At 38.5% G+C, this 20,411-nt stretch overlaps 1 protein-coding gene across 7 annotated transcripts in view; it reads left to right on the forward strand.

The window, feature by feature from the left end:
* Positions 1 to 268: 268 nt before the first annotated feature.
* The window catches only part of LOC134742440 (myelin transcription factor 1-like protein), a 302,896-nt gene continuing 282,753 nt past the window's right edge, over positions 269 to 20,411 (forward strand). For 3 of the 7 annotated variants that reach the window (XM_063675593.1, XM_063675592.1, XM_063675591.1), the window contains exons 1-2: positions 275 to 1,514; positions 10,500 to 10,608. In XM_063675593.1, the coding sequence (XP_063531663.1) occupies positions 10,501 to 10,608 (108 nt within the window). In that variant the 5' untranslated portion in view covers positions 275 to 1,514; position 10,500. Of the gene's footprint in view, positions 1,515 to 10,499; positions 10,609 to 20,411 lie in introns of all 7 variants that reach the window. The other 4 variants (XM_063675595.1, XM_063675590.1, XM_063675596.1 and 1 more) reach the window with 4 other exon arrangements.

The following is a 20,411-nucleotide window of genomic DNA, read 5'->3' on the forward strand; positions in this document are numbered from 1 at the left end:
CAAGACACAAAACATTTATTATAATCATGTAATATTGTAAGTAGCGATTGCTTCCATGGGATTATGTCAAATCCTACTTATTCCGTACGTAGGTTATCTTATTAGAGATACATGTAAGTTACAACACCATATTTGCACAAATACTGCAAAGACGTAGAAGTTACATGTACCTAGTACAGTAAACTAGTTAAAAAATGAACAGCAAGCGTACGCGGTCCGCGGTCCGTGCGGCGGTGCCGCGAGTGCCCACCAAACTTATTTAAAACTAGGGCAACGCACACCCGCCCTAACTTATTAAAGTACTCTTAATTCGACTCGTTCCAGCCGATAACAATGCAGCAAAGTTATGCACGGCAGTTAGCGCGGGGAGGGGCGCCGCCAATCTTCCGCACGTTGCAGTACAAAACCGAACTTCTTTGTAAGAACACCTCGCAAAACTTTGTCCCAAGTAAACTCGTGGAAACGCCGAAGTCCGCCGCCGGCCGGGCCCGCCGCTGCCCGCCTCGCTTGCCGCTCCGCGATACCCCCCGACCCCGCCCCGCCGCGATCGACAACGATCCGCCTCCGACAAACAAACGGACAAGTTTTAATGTTTTGCTCACAAAGTGTATGATTAAACGCGGAGAGCGGCGGAGAGAGCCGGCCGTAAGTTATTGATTTTCCCCGACCGAACCCCTGTCGACTACGCGGCTCGCCGTCCGGTGAGCGAGCTCTTCTCGGCGACGTCACTTGCTAACTCATTCAATATCCAAGGAAAACTACTTTTATACATGAACAGTTTAGCAAAATCACTTTTTATAGGCCGTAAAAAAGTTTTAGTCGAACATGCAGTGTGACAAATAAGTTTTTCGGGAGGTTGTTATGAGAAAAGTTGGGGGTTGCTGCGCAACTACACCGCGAGCCGCGCGAGTCGCGCACCCTACAACTTCACATCGCTCTACGTTCCGAAGTTAACGCAAAGTTCCGCCATTTTGGAACATGCTCACAACCCACTTGTTTTATGAAGAAACTTTTTATTAATTCCTGTGGGCCGCGGAGTGTCAGTAAGATGTTTTGAGGTTATACTGTTGGACGGAAGACGTTATGCTGACTCGGAGCTGATGTTTGAGGGCCCTGGGGACCGCGAGCTGGTTGACAGAGAGTGTTTGTGCCGATTTGTGATATTGTTTTGAAGTGTTATCAAGACTGACGTTTCCCGGATGATGCTCTTGTAATTTGTGTTTACTTCTTCGCTTGTGAGGTGACGCTAAAGGTACTTTTTAGGAGCTCTGTCGCTTCGAACGCCTTGATAATGACAGGTGGACAGTGAAAAACTTTGTTTCGATAGTTTTTCCGAAGAATAGAAAGTTGTGATAGTGAAAAGTTTTGAGACAAAAGTGTTTACGAGTTGGTGGTAACATTAAAAGTGCAATCAGTGCGCGTTGTGCCTTCGTTCCGAGTCAAACTGTCTGGAAATCACCTGGATAACGGACTGCAGTGAGACGACTCATGAGAAATAACTGATATATCATTAGGTATGCATTTTCATATTGTTATTAATAATTTAAACGCCCTTAAAGCGAGCTTCTGTGTTCAAAAACATACTCAAAATTTGTTAAGATTCCGCTAGAAGACGAAGCAATATAATAAATAATTTCCAATCAAAAACACAAATGAGAGCTCCGGGCGGAATACAGTTAGCAGAAAATTATTCTATGCGAATTAATTTTCTCAGAAGAATAAACAGTGAGCTTATAGCTTCTCAGAAACCGAATTTTAAATCTTACGCGAAGTAACCTTGCTCCGGGGTGACGACGCGATCGATAACATTTTATCACTTTATTATCTCATTCAGTAGGCCTGTCTTGTAATAAAAGCAGGCTAGGTAGGATAATTATTATGTTAACCGTTATAATTTAAGCGTACCTTACTAGATTGATACTTGCACTTTACTTAAAAAGTATACGTAAATAAGCCTGTGGCAGTAAAATTACACTAAATGTGCCTAAAAACATATTATTCCTTGCTAAAAGTTAGTCAATTTATTTGTTTTATAACTCAATTTATGGAGACAATACCCTTTACCGTTAAATGGAACAAAAAGGTTAATATTGGAGCATTTTATTGGGCCCGCCATTACAAAGTCATTTCAGTAACCGGTCCCAGACTCAGTCCATTGTAGAAGGAAAATCTTTCTACAGTCACGGCTCTCGATGGGATAACGCCGAAGCCTCAAATACGAAAGATCCCATCTTTAGACCCCACTCCATTCAATTATCAACTCTAATCCATCTATTTAAAGCGCAATCTCGCACATCGCTATAGAAACCTATGAAACTTTGTTAAATAACTTTTCAGATAACTTGAACTCCGTCTATTTGCGCAAAGTTGGAAGCGGTGTTTCACCGCGAGCTAATTTAATCTCTACCCGCTTGTAATAAATGTTGTTTTCGCGTAATGCCAATTGGCAAGTTAGTGTGTAGAGTCGAGTTGAAAGTTGTGGACTTCGCGAAGCAAAACGCGAAGTTTTGTAGAACATTTCAGTGTAGTTAGTACAATGTTATAATGGAAATAAGCACTTCAAAATGGCGTCGTCTGCAGCTGTGTTATAGGTGTAATAATGTATTGATTACCTTGTTCCTTGCGTTATGTAATCATAGCTCTGCCTTGTTATCTCATTGTTTATTTTTCTGTACCATAAATATATGCAGGCAGTCGGGCGATGACCTGACCTATACACCGGTAACTACCTTCTGCCTGAAAAATTCCGTCCCTCGGCCCCATTCCGGTCAGTAAAACTCATGTAGCGTTTAATGCGACTGTTATAGTTATTTACGATACAAGTGCGAAATTACCTATTTGCACGTGTATCGTACAACGTTTTACATTACGTATGGTCCTTTAAATTTTCGACGTAGTTGCGAAATGTGCTTTTTATAGCACAGGGTGTCGTAATGGAGCACCATAATTATGTACTGTAAATTATTTTAACATAGATTTTTATATCTTTATTAATCCCAATTATTCCTACTAATATTATAAATGCGAAAGTAACTCTGCCTGTCTGTCTGTCTGTTACCTTCACGCCTAAACCGCTGAACAAATTTAGATGACATTTAGTATGGAGATAGTTTGAGACCCGGGGGAGAACATAGGGTAGTTTTTATCAAACATCATCATCATTCACTGCATAAAAGTCGCGGATGGAAGCTAGTACTCAAATAAATGTATTGTGTATTGTATTTAAACTAGTTCTGCCCGCGACTAAGTCTGCGTAGAATGCGGTTTAAGCGTGAAGAGGTAGGTAGGTAAGGTTAACACGAGTGTAGTTTAGGTATTTAATATTAGTATTTACAAACAGCTAAATTATTTGTTACCAATACTAATTCGTATTAGACGATTATCTATACTATCTCATAATATTAATTAACGGGGACATTTGGCTATTACGACCGATTTAGATTAGGATCCCTTTGCTCAAGCCAAACTTGCTATACATTATTTAACCTCTAAAAGTCAATAGTCGTATGTCCTTAAATATTGGCTGCAGTTACGCCGACTAGGATCTAAAGTACAGTATTTACTTCGTTACGCTGCGTCTCGTAAGCGAACACTCACGAATGCGAAGCGAAGCGGCGCGGCGCGACGAGGCGGGCCCACGGCGTCTGCGTTCGCTACGAGATCGCCCGCGTAGGACACTTCTATAGGTATCAAAGGATTGACTCACCCCGCGCCGCGCCGTGCTGCGCCGCTTCGCGTTCACCTACGTAATACGCTGCGTATGTGGGTATATAACCTAAAACCTAATAGTAGTAGTAAAGATGATACCAGAAACAAATAAGTATATTCGAAGATTGGTAGTCCCACACCACATTGTTAGCAATTTTATTAGATAGATAGAATACTCTTTATAGGTCACGTCAATAAAAGGTACAACAAAAAAAAAACATTTATGAGGAATTAGCGATATCTTCTCTCAGCTAGTTGACTAAATTGCGTTGCCGTTTCAAGTCGAGGTCAAAGCGCTTTACAAAATGTACATGAGTTAATTGAGCCATTTATATATTTTGGCTCTTTATCTTTCCTATTCCCAAAAGTAAGGATATATGATACTAATGTTCACAATTTTGGAACAGCCCAAAAGTTCTAAGTGATACAGGCCACAGTCAGTAAATCTCCAGCTCCATGAACAGGAGAGATGTTCTATTTTTATGCGTGTGTCTGACTTCACTTTCTGATCACTAAGTGGCACGTAGAACTTAACATTGGGTAATTTGGGTATAAAGATTGTCAGATTGACAGTCATTATTATGCACTGGTCGTTTGTAGCACTATGCAAATAGGTACCAACATAGAACTAACGCTATCTGGGAGTGCTCCGCAATATTTACTTAGTTACTTAGTTACCCGAACACTACATCAGCTGCAACCTCTATTCTAATTAAATCACTGTCTTTGTGCTCCCGGCACGTAGGTATATTTTATTCAAACACGATATTCTAAAATTTACGAGTAGAATAAACCCTAATAACTTTCCTACTCTATTCCAAGATCGTATATATCTCGGATATTTGAAAAACGACTGTAATCCGTTGAAATAAGTTTGAAATTTCATTGGGGCGGTGAGGACTTGTGATGTTTTGGAGTTTTTACTGTCTCTTTTTATTTGTTGAGAACAATAAACTGCTCACAGTTCCACAATTGTCCTTTTACATGACTTAGCGATATTAAGCTAACGTATACAGTATCAAGTCGATTTTTATTATCTATTGAGAATGTTATCGACTAACGTATTTCTATTAGGCTTGGCGCATCGTCGGATTTACTTAAAGATAAAACTTTTGCTGTATTTCTTGGAGTTCGCTCTTTATAGAAACCATTGCAGTTTATGCTTTTAGAAATATTTAGGTTTTACTTTCATTATATAATCTAAAATATACTCGTTCCATTGCTCGTAGGCAAACATAGAGGTTGGGTGAGATAGAAACATTTTTATGAAATATTTGCATCCTAGTATATTTTGTTAAAATTATTTTTGACCTAAATCAGGGTTGACTCATAAGTGGTTACTTATGACATCTAATTTTTTTTTTTTTTTTTTTTTTTTTTTTTTTTTTTTTTTTTTTTTTTTTTTTTGCGGCGGAGTGGATGCGCGTTAGGGTCGTTCTCACGCGCACGCTCCGCTGCCTCCTTCTGCGACATAATTTCGTCAGTGAAGGAGGCCATCGCCTTCCATGCCTCCTCGCTGTCGAGCATGGCCTTAACAATGCTCGCCAACGAAAGGTCTGCTCCTACTTTAGTTTGAAGGATGGCCCGCTGGGGCCCCCATGCAGGGCATTCTTCGAGAGTATGACGCGCCGTGTCTACCGGTGCGCCACACTCATGGCACATGGGGGATTCCTCCCTCTCTATGCGGCGCAGGTACTTACCAAAGCATCCATGGTCAGTAAGTATCTGCACCATATGGAAAGTTAGCGTACCATGCCTCCTTTCCACCCAACGTTCCAGATGCGGCAGTACTGCGTCTACCGTTATCAGCCCATATTTTGCATCGTCGAGCTCTGCCCTCCATCGGCGAAGTGTTTCCACTTGCGCTGATGCCCGGATATTTCGGACTTCTTCTCCATCTGGGAACTCTGCCGCCGCTCTTCTTCCAGCTCTGTAGCGGTGAACCTCCGCAAGAATGTGAGCCTGAAGGTCCCAGGGAGGGTCTGCCGCCAGGACCGTTGCCGCTGTGAACGATATCGTACGATACCCACGCACTGCTCTCATGTAGAGTTTGGCTCGCCCACGTTGAGAAGCAGCCGGCCGAGGGCTGCAGCTGTAGATATCAGCCTAGGGGCAAGACTGGCAAAGTGCGCCTTAAATTGCCAACGGCCATCTAAAAGGAGGCCAAGGTATTTCATTTGGGCCTTAACTGCCACAACCTCCCCATTCACTCTAATGCTCGCATTACGAGGGGGTCCTCTCCTCGGACCGTGGAAGAGCAGAACTTCCGTCTTTGGAAGGGACACCTGGAGACCCAGTCTGAAAAGAACCCAGCTATAAGTACGCATGAGTACGTCTCTTTCACCCAGCGTAAAAATGTTGACACAATATTACAATCTCTTCGTTAAAAAAAAATCCCGGAAAATAAGGTAGATTATCGGAAAAATTCTCGTTGAAACTTCGCAATTTATTCAAATCACTTTTGCTTTTATACGATTTCGAAGTTTTTCAATTGATTAATTCAAATGTAAATGTGGATTTTTTGTTGAAATTTTATTATGTGAGCATGAAAATAGTAAACAATTCGTTATTTGCCTGCGACTAGTCGGAGTTTTAAACTCGTCGTCATAAAGAAGTAGCTCTTAAAACTTGGTGAATAGAGTCGATATTCCAATGGGAGTTATCTAACAAAATAATGTACGTGTTTTGAACTCGGTCAAGCCCTGACAAAGGCACTTATTTAAATAAATGTGTGAGTAAACGTCGCTAAAGCAGCCCTATGTAAACGTCACGGTGATAGAAGTGTCCTTAAAATACCCAACACTTCCGGCGCAATTCGAACAATGCTTATAAGATGTCACACCGATACGATAGACATTTTTCAACCATTTTTCAATTCACTTTTGACACTGATGGATCGGTATCGTATCGGTGTGACATCTTATAAGTACATAGGTAGCATTGTCTGAATTGGGCCGTTCAAGTTTTCAGGAAAATTAAACTTAAGTAGTTTCTTTCTATTACATGGGACTTTTGTTTACTCACGAGTTTATGATATTGATATGAGTTTATGATATTGATTTGGATTTTATGACTGACCAAGCGAGCGCAAAGCCTCTTCGTTTCAGCTTGGGTTGCTATCGTCTGTCCGGCTGTTTTCCTCTGAAGGTCGCATTGCTCAACCTCTCGTTGATTCTTGTAACATTTTGTGAGCAGGTTCGATAAATTCATTTAAAAAAATCTAAATGGCTAAGCCAGGGGGGTTCGCGAGGTGTAAGTAGGTAAGTACTACAGCTCACAGGGCCACTATTGTGTAAAGTAAACAAATGGGCTACGATAACTCCGATTTCATGTGATGACATGGAAGAATCCCAATCCCACGCTCCAGTTAATTCAATTTTTAATTGAGATTCTTAAATATTAAATATATTAATAACGGGTCACTCACGTGTTGACCGGGAAGTCTGCGCCGGTCCGTCACCGTCGACGCAAGCTCCTGATGATGCTCCTCGGTACGGAGTGAAACATGTCGAGCGTTTTCGACTTAAAACACGTGAGTGACCCGTTATTAATATATTTAATATGTCTGTGTCTCACGGAAGTTTTGTTATTGAGATTCTTAAATACTGATTGCATGGCAAAAATAGAAACCAATTAAGAGAACGGGGCGAGCATCGGTATCTCGTCATTTCACAAGTTCTTCAATGTGAACTGAAGGAAATTAAAATACAAATTCGTTGAGGTTTTGTTAAGATTATGTTTATCTTTCTCAATATTTTCTGATAAAATGCTTGAAGTATAAAAAAAACTGGTTCTTATGCATGTATTTCTGTTCACGCTAGCCTTGCATCAAACTTTTTGAAGTACACTCGGGGACATTCCTGATGAACCACCTTAAGGGCAAAAATCGTTTAAACGTCTTGCAGACGGTCGGGCGATGTCATAAAAGTGATGATCAATAGCATAGAAGCTGTTGAAAAAAAAGATTGTCTCAGATAAAGTTTATTGCCGTAAATTGTCTTTGTGACGGGCGGCATTTGCAAACTAAGATAAGAAATCCAAAATGCATCCTAATTGGTTACCTTTATGGGGAGGCGAAGCTTAGTCTAAACAACAACAACTAATAAACTGTCCTTACTACGTATTGTTTGTTTCATTACCTGTTTTGACCCTTTTCATTATTAAGATAAAGAATACTAAATGCATCGTAATTGGTTATATCTATGGGAGGCGAAGTTTAGCTCGCTCGTAAAGATCGAGGTAAAATTTCTCTGAAGTGGTTCACCGGGAATGTCCCCGATTGTAGATGTAACTTTTATAATATCTATGTAAAACCCTTTTTATGTGCAAATAAATGATTATGATTATGATAGAGAAATAATTAATAATAGCCTCTTAGTAAGAAATAGGTTTTGGCAAAAAAATAATTTTTGGTACAAGATTTTATCGCTGACTGTACTTTTCTTTCCGCAGGCAACTAAGTATCATCGAGACAATTCTAAAAACCCCAAACACGATTAGGTTGCGTTGTTTTATCACAGAGTTCCTATGGCCATCTCCTGTCTCCATCAGCAGATCAGCTCGATGGTACCATAATATTGCATTGTCACCTGACTTACATAAGTACGCAAATTTTCAGCTTCATTGGAAGTCGGGAGGTGGGTAAATTTAACTTGCAAGATTTGTTCCTTACCTACATACATAATAAATAGGTACATTGCAAGTTTGTAAAAATAGCCAAACTACTTATTTTTAGGACATCTTCTCTTAAGTTTGTTTTTGATTTAAACTTGATTTGTGTATTCTTACACTAAGTAGGTAAGTATTTACTATTTAGTCTACAGCAATATAATGTCAAAGTACCAACTTCATCAAGCTCCTAGTAAAAGTTTGAGAATAACGAAATATAACTTTCGGCTACAAATTAGGTAGCGCCAAAGTTGTGCCGAGCACTTTATATTCATTCCTCTTCAGTTATTCTCAGTGTAATATAAGATTATATTAATAGATTGCTAAAATCGATGTAGTTTCCTTTATTATCTTTAATAAGCTTGTCGCCTATTCTGAGGAGCATAACTAGCATAAGTAAGGTAAAGTTACATGGTTTCTTCTTCCTCGCGTTGTCCCGGCATTTTAATGGCTCATGGTAGCCTGGGGTCCGCTTGGCAACTAATCCCAAGAATTGGCGTAGGTACTAGTTTTTACGAAAGCGACTGCAATCTGACCGTCCAACCCAGAGGGTAAACTAGGCCTTATCGGAATTAGTCCGGTTTCCGCACTATGCTTTCCTTCACCGAAAAGCTACTGGTAAATATCAAATGATTTTTCATATCATATCATATCATATCGTTTATTTTCATAATAGGATTTTATAATCTCTTTATGACGTCAAACATTTCGTACATAAGTTCCGAAAAACTCATTAGTACGAGCCGGGGTTTGAACCCGCGACCTCCGGAGCTCCGCTTTAAGGTAAAGTTACTTGTCTTAATATTAATTATACAGGGTGGCGTGAGCAGTCGTAAAGGTCGAAATTGTTCAATCTGAATCGGCCTCCGTGTAAATTTCAGTTAAATTGTCACTTGATCTGTCTTAAAAGGTGTAACTAACTACTCGATGTTGATATGTTCATAAATTTTGAAATATGGAAGAGGTGAAGAGTTCTTTAAAAAAAAACTAAGTATGTAAAATTCCATGCACTTCAATCTAATTATCATTGACAAGACAATATCAATATATTATATTATATTCGTTCACACATTTTGGTATGTTTTACTCATTCCTTGGCGTTATATCATCATATACTAACTGAGTCCCAGTTCTTCAAACTACGCAGGCATGCTACAGAGCTCTACCATAATGGTTAACGATCGGAATTTCAGTATATCCGTCCAGTTTAGGTAGACCTTATACTGAAGTAAGTTACCGGGAGCTTATGAATCGTATAATATCAAAATAATTGTAATTTAGCTATCATTCACGCGTGCATTTCGCTTATACTTATCCATAGATGTATTAGCGTGAGCGAGACGCAAGAGAACAAAATTATATTATATTAACATCAAAATGCACGTTCGAATTGGCCTCCAGTAAAATGATGGAACTGTATTATTATTATTTGCTCGTGAAGAATGAATTTGCGTGGCGTGGAGACTAGTGACGGGTACCTTGTTAATTTTAAAATAAAATTTACACAAAGAATTCGCTCTCATGGAATTTCATCATTTGGCGAACTCTAAGGGCGAGAGATATTATATGCTTACACCTCTCATCCGAATTACTTACTTAGAAATTCTGGTACACCGAGATAGATGGCGCTGCCCTCTCTGCAATGGATGTTTCTCAAAACTGGCCAAGTGCGAGTCGGACTCGCGCACGAAGGGTTCTGTATCATTATGCAGAAAACGGCAAAAATCACGTTTGTTGTATGGGAGCCCACTTAAATATTTATTTTATTCTGTTTTTAGTATTTGTTGTTATAGCAGCAACAGAAATACATCATCTGTGAAAATTTCAACTGTCTAGCTATCACGGTTCATGAGATACAGCCTGGTGACAGACGAACGGACGGATAGTGGATTCTTAGTAATAGGGTCCTGTTTTTACCCTTTGAGAAAGATGAGTCTATCGCAAGCATATCAAACGAATACATGCTAGTGACATTTTCACTTGTTCCTGGTGTTCAACTCGCCTCGCGGGACCTTGCAAAATAACAAACATATGTATGTATGTCACCTACATAGACACTTGCATAGAATCGCTTCTGTGTAAATGCGGGTATTGTTTGACGTAAACATATTGTTCGGTTCCAGAATGTCCCGCAAGTCCCGGCAAGGGTACAGCATCCGGCACCTTCTTCAGCTGCCGAATGCGCCCCGCAGCCCGCCCGCCGCACCTCACCCCCCTGCGCCCTGTATAAAGGTAATTGTACAAATTAACTTTAACCATTTACGTTCAGCAGTAGAAAGAGCTAAGCGGGCGAGGTTTTCAAAAATAGCCTGAACAGAGCTTATTGTTAAGAAAATAAGGGCCACTTGCGCCATCCAAGGTTAGCCACTAACTCGGGGTTAACCGGTTTATAATTTAACCCTGTGTTAACGGTTAAGTCCCTTTCCTACAATTAAAAAGATACAAGTCAAAATGACAGAATAAGGCAAACGTTTATTAGCTAATGGAGGTAACACTGATTTAAACTTTCACGATTCTTACTCATTATTATTCACAACGGCGGGACTTAATCGCGTAAAATAAGTTTTAAGTTTACCTCCGACGTTTCGATGACGGCGTTGTCCCCGTGGTCTCGCGCGGCTAGAAGATGTTGATGTCAACTTTAGCCAGTTTTCTCCGAGAGTCTTTTCTTGTTTCGCGATAGACCCTCAGATTGTGGTAGTGGCGCCACCTACGCAGAGTATCGCGTAATATTCGCTAGTGAAGCTATAAGCACGTTTATGAATAAATGGATAAAACGTTGTCGTCATTGAGTGTGTTAATGAGCCCTAAAGAAATAGACATGCCTTGCCTGGTCCTTATACTAATCTTCATTGTATAAACATTTGCGTGTCTTTCAAATGTCTTTCAAGCTTTACCAATTCACTTTGCCTTATTTGCCCAAACCCGGCTCTGGATCTTTCGTGTTGTATATATATTAAAGTGAAGTAAATAGCCGGTATGAAATTATGAATTATAATCCAGGAAAATATGTAGGTACGAGCCATACGAGTTGCGCTCACTCCAATAAGAGACAAACATTTCCAACCGCATCATATTTCAATATAAATAGACAGCACATTTTACTGATGTTTATTTACCACCAGTTAAAGATACAAAACACGGTCTCAAGGGCACTTTTATGGCTCCTCTACACGATGGGCCATCAAACCGGCCCACTAAGATGGGCCAGCGTGTAGAGAGGGTAGTGTCAGATGGCTTATGGCGCGGCGGGATGGCGATGGGATGACCGCGGTATCGGTTTTTCGTCCGCACATCAAAGGTAGTGGGCCAGCGATGGTACACGTGGCCCATTTTAATAGAGCGTGCTCTCAATCATCATATGGCCATCTCGCTGGTCCAACGCTGGGCCATCGTGTAGAGGAGCCATTACAGAACGCGCTTACCAAAGGCATTCTGAAATTTCAGAACATTACAGTTTTATTGGATACATCTGCTTAAATGTATTTATACGTCGCGTTACATTAAAGGCATAAGCGGTGGCGATTATAACTATCAATTTAATTTATTTACGAGTAGGTACTTACACAATTTGTGTGAACGTATTGATTAGAGAGAATAGAGTATGGCTCCAATTTTAATAAAACGTAGGAAGGAACCGGGGGTTCTTTCGTGGGACGCATTAAGTAACTGTTCTGGTTCGATTGCATTGGACTGTTTTTTGAGTTTTCTTTTCGTTTGTTTTTTCTTTGCGGGCGAGTGTTTTCTCGTAAAAAAGGGACACGCCGATAATTTTAACATCTTTACGCAAACAATAGTGGCACGTGGCATTTCACTTACTTTATCTTTAAGGTATTTAATGTGGTTAATACCTGGTACCCATCGATGTACAATACATCGATGCTGGTACCTTTAAAATGTTTTCTTTGCTCGTATGGTGGAAAGTTTCAGCTTTTCACTTGGACCACACGTTGATGATTACATATTCAGTGAACAACACCTCCAATAGGCTTTACTGACACGTTTCAACTCATAGAAACACACGTGAACCTCATAATGTTATTTAAATTATCTTTTTAGATGTACTTAATATTATAATGTTTCTTAATAGCACTTATTAAGAAACATTAACATATTCTACATAATAATATGCATACAAAGAAGTACTATAAACAATCACTCACAATCACGTTTGTTGTATGAAAGCCCCACTTAAATATTTATTTTATTCTGTTTTTAGTATTTGTTGTTATAGCGGCAACAGAAATAGACCATCTGTGAAAAATTTCAGATGTTTAGCTATCACGGTTCATGAGATGCAGCCTGGTGACAGACGGACGGACGGACGGACGGACAGCGGAGTCTTAGTAATAGGGTCCCATTTTTACCCTTTGGGTACGGAACCCTAAAAACGAGAATTACTGACTCCGTTGGCTCAGCGACCCAAAATGAGACTTGGCCTCCGACACAAGACAGCGCAGTATTAAAAGAAATGGACTAATGGATGGATTATAACGAACTAACAGTAGACGCTATAATAATAGGTAAATAAACACTATTTTTAATTTATAAATCATATTAATTTAAACAATCTGGTTGAAAAATAGTTTTTTGTATTTTTTTAGTACAAGTATGTGATGTTTTATCAGCAAAAAAAGCCTGATATATAGGATTTTCATTTTTTACTTGCACTTGTATACCAATCAAGGTGAATAAAAAGATAAAGTAGCTAATTCCGTCCCAAATAAAAACCCTTCCCGAAATAATATCTTTACCTCTGATGTAACGCTATTCCACGAATAGGGAGCGTGATGTAATGACTACTAAAGTCGTTCACGGGACAAAGGATTCGACTGTCCTCGAGTACCTCGTTTTCCTCGACACCAGCGCCTCTAGCGGAAAAACAGACATAAAAAGTTTACCAAACAACGCTTTTTTATCTAAAAGTATGCTAAAGTAATTTTTTAAAATGCATTAAAAATACTGGCTGCTTGGAAAAGTTAACAAATGAGCGTCGAAGTGCAAAGAAAATAAAAGAAAAGTAAATAATTTTGCTGACATTCAGAATTCAGCTTTGCGTCTTTGTAATAAAACAGTGTTCCGTTTATATGAACATAAACGCGAATACTTAGAAACACACCATTTGGAATCACGCCGACTTTCCTTTTAGTACCCTCCGAAGTGGACTACCCTTGTTCGCCAGTTTTCGTAGTCGTTCTCTTTGTTTTGAATAGATGGCGCAGTTTTCAATGTTAGTATATTTTGGTACAATGTGTAGGAACGATGAACGATACATTATTACGTGAGTATAATGAATAACTTGTTCCACATTTTGTTTATATGTACAGTAGCGGAAAATAATCTATCATACTTTTCAGATTCATTTTCATAATTTTTTGGTAATTTCTCAAAAACGGCTCTAGCGATTTCGATAAAATTTACAATATAGGGGCGCATGAAAAGAACAATTCGATCAGACTAGGGTTTATTTTTAAATACTTAGATTGCCAGAGTTTTAGAAGTAGCCCGGTGAGTATTAAATTGTAAAGTAATGATTCGATTTAATTTACAAACCAGAGGCTAAAGAGGGTGAAAAATCCATCCGTCTTGGTTTTTTTGTTGGTAAGATTCGCTTTTGTGTCTTTTAAAATAAGAAATTCGATATTTATAAGTTTTATAACATACATTAATTGGTGTGTGTGAAGTCCTCAATCCGCATTGTGCAAACGTGGCTGCCTATGTTATAATACGTGCAGTGGGAGGTAAGTATATATATATAATGATCATGATGATGATACAATCATTCTTTACATGATAGAAAGTGCAAGAAAATAGGAATATGATAGTTTTTTTTTGTCGCTACTGTATAATTGTTGTGATAATCAGTAGTTTGATATATTCCTGTTTATGACATCATAATGTTAGTGTTTTGTTCACAATTAGAAATAGAATTTAGAATTGTTAAGTGTAGGTGTTTAGAAGTTTCCATTTATATGTATAAGTTGTAAATAAAACAGAATGAAAATAAGAGTGGCGCCGTATGAATGGCGCCCATTGCCCAACCCAGCAGTAAGCACTGATTGAAACAACAACGGCTAAACAATCCTATCGTATTTCACAATAGCTAAAGCAAATCAATCAGCTACCCCCGAATTCTTGTAAAAGTATTCCGACCGTTGTAGTATTTATGGAGCAAATCAACTATTTATTTATTGGCTATCGCTTTGATCGCTCGGACGTCGTACAAATACGATTGTCCTGTTTAGAAAGGGGTGGAGTGGGGAGTTGTGTGGATCGGTTTTTGACAATTACCTATTTGTCTGTGTTGTGTTTTTTCTACCGTATTGCAAACCTTGAGAAGAAGGTAGTAGCTCTGAACCACATAATTCCTTAACTTCCTTAAACACAATTGTATTTACAACTACTCTTTTTGTATTCCTATTTAACTACTAAGCTTTTTTCTAGTCGCAAACAAATACATATAGTTATGTTGTCAAATGTAGATTACCCTAGTTATTTAACACTTTCAGTGCCAAGCGCTCGATTTGGAATACAAAATGAAAACACCTAGCGTGTTCTTGGCAGTGAATGTGTTTAACGTATGTGTATAATTTGTTAACTAGTTAGTTAGTTAGTTTTGCTGGGCATTTTCCGCAACTCGACATCCAATGTGCCTAATTTGCGTGAAACGAGGTAGCGCTACTCTAACCAACCCAGCTCCTCCACGAAGCCTAGCAAGGTCTTCAGGTTGCTAGTTGCTTCCTTTAGTGTGCATGGATTCCCTAGGTATTTGCTCCTATATACTTCTACCTGTTTACAGTCTAGGAGAATATGTTTTGTTGTTTCTTCTTCTGCCATGCACGCTCTGCACATGGGGCTGTCCGTTTTACCCATAATATGTAGGTGTTTGTTTAGTGTGTTATGTCCTGTTATTAATCCTACTATTTTACGTAGTTGGCTTCTTGGTGTTTTCAGTAATATTTTGGTAAGTTTGTGGTTCAGTTCCGGTAGAATTTCTTTCGTTTGCCTGCATGTCTTCATTTCATTCCAGTACTTGTTGTGCAGTTGTCTGTGATGTTGTTCTAGCTGGTTGTGTATGTAGGATATTGGTAGAGGCATGATTGGCTCGGGTCCATATGCCGGTGTTTCTGAACCTTTCCTGGCCAGTTCATCCGCTGCATCGTTTCCTCTTGATCCACTATGCCCCTTTATCCATTGTACTGTTACTTTGTTGCCTTCTTTGCTCACTTCAATTTGTTAACTATGATCAATACTCGTTTCTTGTAATAATAATTAGTTATGTCTGTTATTTTAAGATTAAGGATAAGGCCATCGGCTTTTAAACGTTACATTTTGGCAAAACAACGTTAGGCTTAAGACATATTGTATAGTTAAATAAAAGTTTCTCGCATGTCCACATAATCTTATGTCAGCAAAAAGGGTTTCCCCCTATTGCACCGGATAACTTGTGTAAGAATGCCCTTACGAAGCGTGACCGGTGGACACGGGGCACTGTTTGCTCTCGTGTGTACACTGCTCACTTATGGGTAGGTAGACATAAACGAATAAAAACAGCAGTTCATACTGTACGTATGCTTACGTAATAATACCGTTAAAAACCGGCCAAGTAAGAGTCTGACTCGCGCACGAAGGGTTCTGTACCATTATCTATAAAAACGGCAAAAAAGTCACGTTTGTTGTATGGTAGCCCCCCTTAAATATTTATTTTATTCTGTTTTTAGTATTTGTTGTTTCTGTGAAAATTTCAACGGTTCATGAGATACAGCCTGGTGACAAACGGACAGACAGACAGCGAATTATTAGTAATAGGGTTCCGTTTTTACCCTTTTGGTACGGAACCCTAAAAATCACTCGTCGCTGCATATCTATAGGATTTCAAATATTCTGTCTGATCGTACTTTTGAGTTAAATATGGACATTATTTTTGGATTAAATAAGCTTCATTTTAGGTATTTCTGTATTAAGTCGACATTTCGATGACAACGTTACTGCTGAAGCTTTGACGCGAGCGATCTTACTGTCAATCTCGTTTATTGAATGAGTGAGCAATTGAACGTTCTAATCGCAACAGCACCTAATGCAAAAATGACATCAATGCAATTTATCAAGGAAATTGACAGTGTTGCAACAGTAATGCTTCTCCAATCACAATTCTAATTTCACCTTTAGCTTCATAGCTACACATTCAGGCGATACAGGTCATTTCCAAAACGATCATCTTTTACTTACCTCCTTTCGGTTAGTAAGAAATAATAGAAGATCTTAAATCTTCGAAACAAACAATACAATAAAACAATTCAATAATTTCCCTTCCCAAACTCACTTCTTCACCTCGACCAATAAATAACAATTAGTCGTTATGTTTCAATCGCGGGCCGTGCATTACCCGACCGTGAAATATCGTCCGGCCGGTCGCCGGAAAGAAATATCGCCGTCGACGCCGTTCCGGCCAGTGTTGGTACAAGCCATAGTGTAAAGTATCGATACATCGATAATAGATTTTTTTACCGATATGTATATCACTGTTAACGTTAACGCCCTGCGATCGGTGCCTTTTAGACTACGTAAAATTGATTGCTGTAAAACGCAGTTCTTCAGTAAGTATGTACCTCAACAGAAGTACCTAGGAAAATAGATAACACTAAAATGGTTTCATTGTGCCTTAATTACTGTACCTTTGTGTATAGGTATGACAGCGGCCAGGAAAGTCGGATTTTACATTTAGAAATCATAAATCATTTCTGTACTCTCTTTATGATTCTCAACTTGATACGCACTTTACTCACTATAATAATTATTTATAGATAATATTTTCATGTTATCACTGACACGTGAAAAATTGAATGAAGTTGCCAGCAGTGTCATCGAGTTTTAAATGACACATTGTATACGTATAAAGCTGAAACGGAAAAATGGTAAAAAACGCGGTGTTGTATGGGGGTTGTCCGCCTTAAATATTTATTAGTCTCGGTGGTAATTTACAAATACAACGTTTCACGTGCTACGCCGTAGGTTAGCAATCTACGGCGTAGATGGTTGCAAAATTTCCGGCATCTTAGGATAAGTTTTAGTAGAAATGGTTTTCTACGGCATACAAGCAAGTATAGTCGTTAAAAACCTTGTGTAGCTTAACATTCTTATCGATACCTGGTCCCAGCACTACGGTTAGTGTTTATAACTGAACAAATCGGCGCGTAAGAGACCGGCCGCCCGCCGCGCGCTTAATCACTTAACACTCCGGATTAACGACAAATTTATCGTTCACACCAAAAATGTGACTGTTTCTGCAGCGTTCTGGCACGGAACGAAAGATTGATGCGATTTGGATGACCGCTTCTTGTTTGCGTGAGCAGAGGCTATGTTTTAGCTAAGTCGAATAGAATTGATTATATTCTATATTTACTATATTATTTTTTCGCCAAAGACCCTAATCTGTTAAACAAGCCTTTGTTCCTTTTGTGTGTGCGAAGCGCGTGACTATTGTGTATCAGCAAAGAGGATATAATAAGATAGAGCGGTACTGTCATAGTAAATTTTGTAACCACTGTTAATTCACTGCCATCTATCGACATACTTTAAAACTAAAAATTAAGATTTATAAAAATACATTAAAAAATATTTATATTAAATATGGATAAATGATTTTTTTATTTGCATTAATTATTATTATATGATTTTGACCCATGTTCTTTCACTGATATGCGATAAAATTATAAATAACAAACGAAACCGTCAACGCCCTCTATACGAGATTAGGCCAAAGCTAGTGGCGCCCTCTGATCGAGAATCAAATTTTCGTGATTTTCGAGGCACGTTTCTTATCATTGGTATAAGCGAGTGGATGCGCTCTCCAACAATGGCCACGCTGTCGCCAACAATGGCCACGCGCACACACAAAAGGAACAAAGGCTTTTGTTTAACAGATTAGGGTCTTTGGCGAAAAAATCATTTGAAAAGATGCAGCTAACTACTGTTCTTTTCTTCTTGAAGGTGCTTACTCTAATACTATAATATAGGACGTTATTTTCGTTACCTAATTTAAGTTTTCCATTTCAGTTAATTTTATTACAGTGGTTTTTTTTTTCATAACTGTTGTTCACTTTAATTGATTTACACTTGTTTGAGTGACGGGTACGAAAATGTAGACTTTTTGTATCGAAAGTGAACACAGATGACATCCATAACAGGATGGATGATCTAAAGGATTTATATATTTATATGTAGTGCATAATTGTTTTCTTTCGTATTTTCACGGAAACGTACGAACCTGTCTTGCTATTTCAGTCATGCTTGGTACAAAAAGTACGCCTTTTGTACTTGTTCTTGTGCAATAAAGTTTAAAATAAATAAATAAAAAACCGGACAAGTGCGAGTCTGACTCGCGCACGAAGGGTTCCGTACATTACGTAATAAACGGCAAAAAATTTACGTTTATTGTATGGGAGCTCCATTAAATATTTATTTTATTCCGTTTTTAGTATTTGTTGTTATAGCGGCAACAGAAATACATCATCTGTGAAATTTTCAACTGTCTAGCTATCACGGTTCATGAGATACAGCCTGGTGACAGACAGACGGACAGTGGAGTCTTAGTAATAGTAATATTTTCATAACCTTCGAGTTGTATGAAAGTTTGGGTGGTATTCCGCCTGTGCATTTTCTTTGTCCAGTGTATTTTGTCTCACATTTTGCTTAATGAGAGAGTGTGACGCAATGACATTGGACAAATATATTGGACAGATGGAATACCACCCTTAGCCACGTGTTCGTAGACGTTTATTCTGTGTTAAACTTAGCCTACATACCGAGTTTGGCAGTTCTCCCAAACTGCAAGAGATGGCGCCACTAAGTAACCATAAAATTAGTCTTCCATATCAAATATGAATAATATTGTTAATTTGATGTAGATTTTATGCTTAAGTGATTAAGATTGATATGAGATGAAGGTCGAGGCTGGAATCAAACTAGCGTCTCTAGTGTCCACTGCTGAACTTACGTTTGTGTCTACTTATGTAAATATCAATTTCAATGTACATAGGTACAATTTTAACTATCAAGCTCCCGTGAGACTCAAACATATTTTATAATTATTTTAAACGGGTCACTCACGTATTATTAAGTCGAATTGTTCGACAGGTTTCGATCCAAAATGTCGAGCTATGGACTTAATAATACGTGAGTGACCCGTTTTAAAATTGTTTTAATAGGTACAATTTTAATTGCAGCGTGTTTACAATGAAATGACACAAATTTCGTCAGTAAATGATTGTAAATAATAAAAATAATGTAATTTGTCTTGATTAAATATAATATTGCTCTATTTTCTTTACTTCTGCGGCGTTTGTCTTCCTTACCTGACTACCGAAATCTAAGTAGTAACACAATCAATTACAAACGTCTTTTACGATAACATATAGACACTTTAGCGTTCGCTACGGCTCCCCGGCGGGCACTTGGCCATAATCGCTCGTGAGTGTGCTGTGCACGCCCACAGGCGATATTGGCAATTCTTCTAGTTAATCGTCGGCAACATGTGTGGAGGTAATGTGATGTTGGAGATCATTGATAATGCTAGTGTTGTGAGATTTGGAAAGATAGGACTTCATTAGAGATATAACATTTTTTTTTAACACTTAAATTTCCACTCCATAATTATTATTAATTAGTTATCCAAAGAATCCTTGATTGAACACACGTTTAGATCAGAATATTTTACATGTTTTGGATACGCTGGTACAATGCAATGTTTATGCAGTAACATAAAGTTATATTAATAAAATAAAATAAATAAATAAATATTATAGGGACTTCTTACACAAATTGACTGAGTCCCACGGTAAGCTCAATAAGGCTTTTGATGTGGGTACCTACTCAGACAACGATATATAAAATATACAAATACTTAATTACATACATATAATAGTCGCACTAATAAATGCCCTTACCGGGATTCGAACCCAGGTCACTACCCACTAGGCCAGACCGGTCGTCAAAACACGACTAAAGAAAAATGTAGTAAAAAATATTCTTTGAGA

The sequence above is a fragment of the Cydia strobilella genome, chromosome 6 (genome assembly GCF_947568885.1).
Source record: "Cydia strobilella chromosome 6, ilCydStro3.1, whole genome shotgun sequence".
NCBI classification, from domain to species: domain Eukaryota; kingdom Metazoa; phylum Arthropoda; class Insecta; order Lepidoptera; family Tortricidae; genus Cydia; species Cydia strobilella.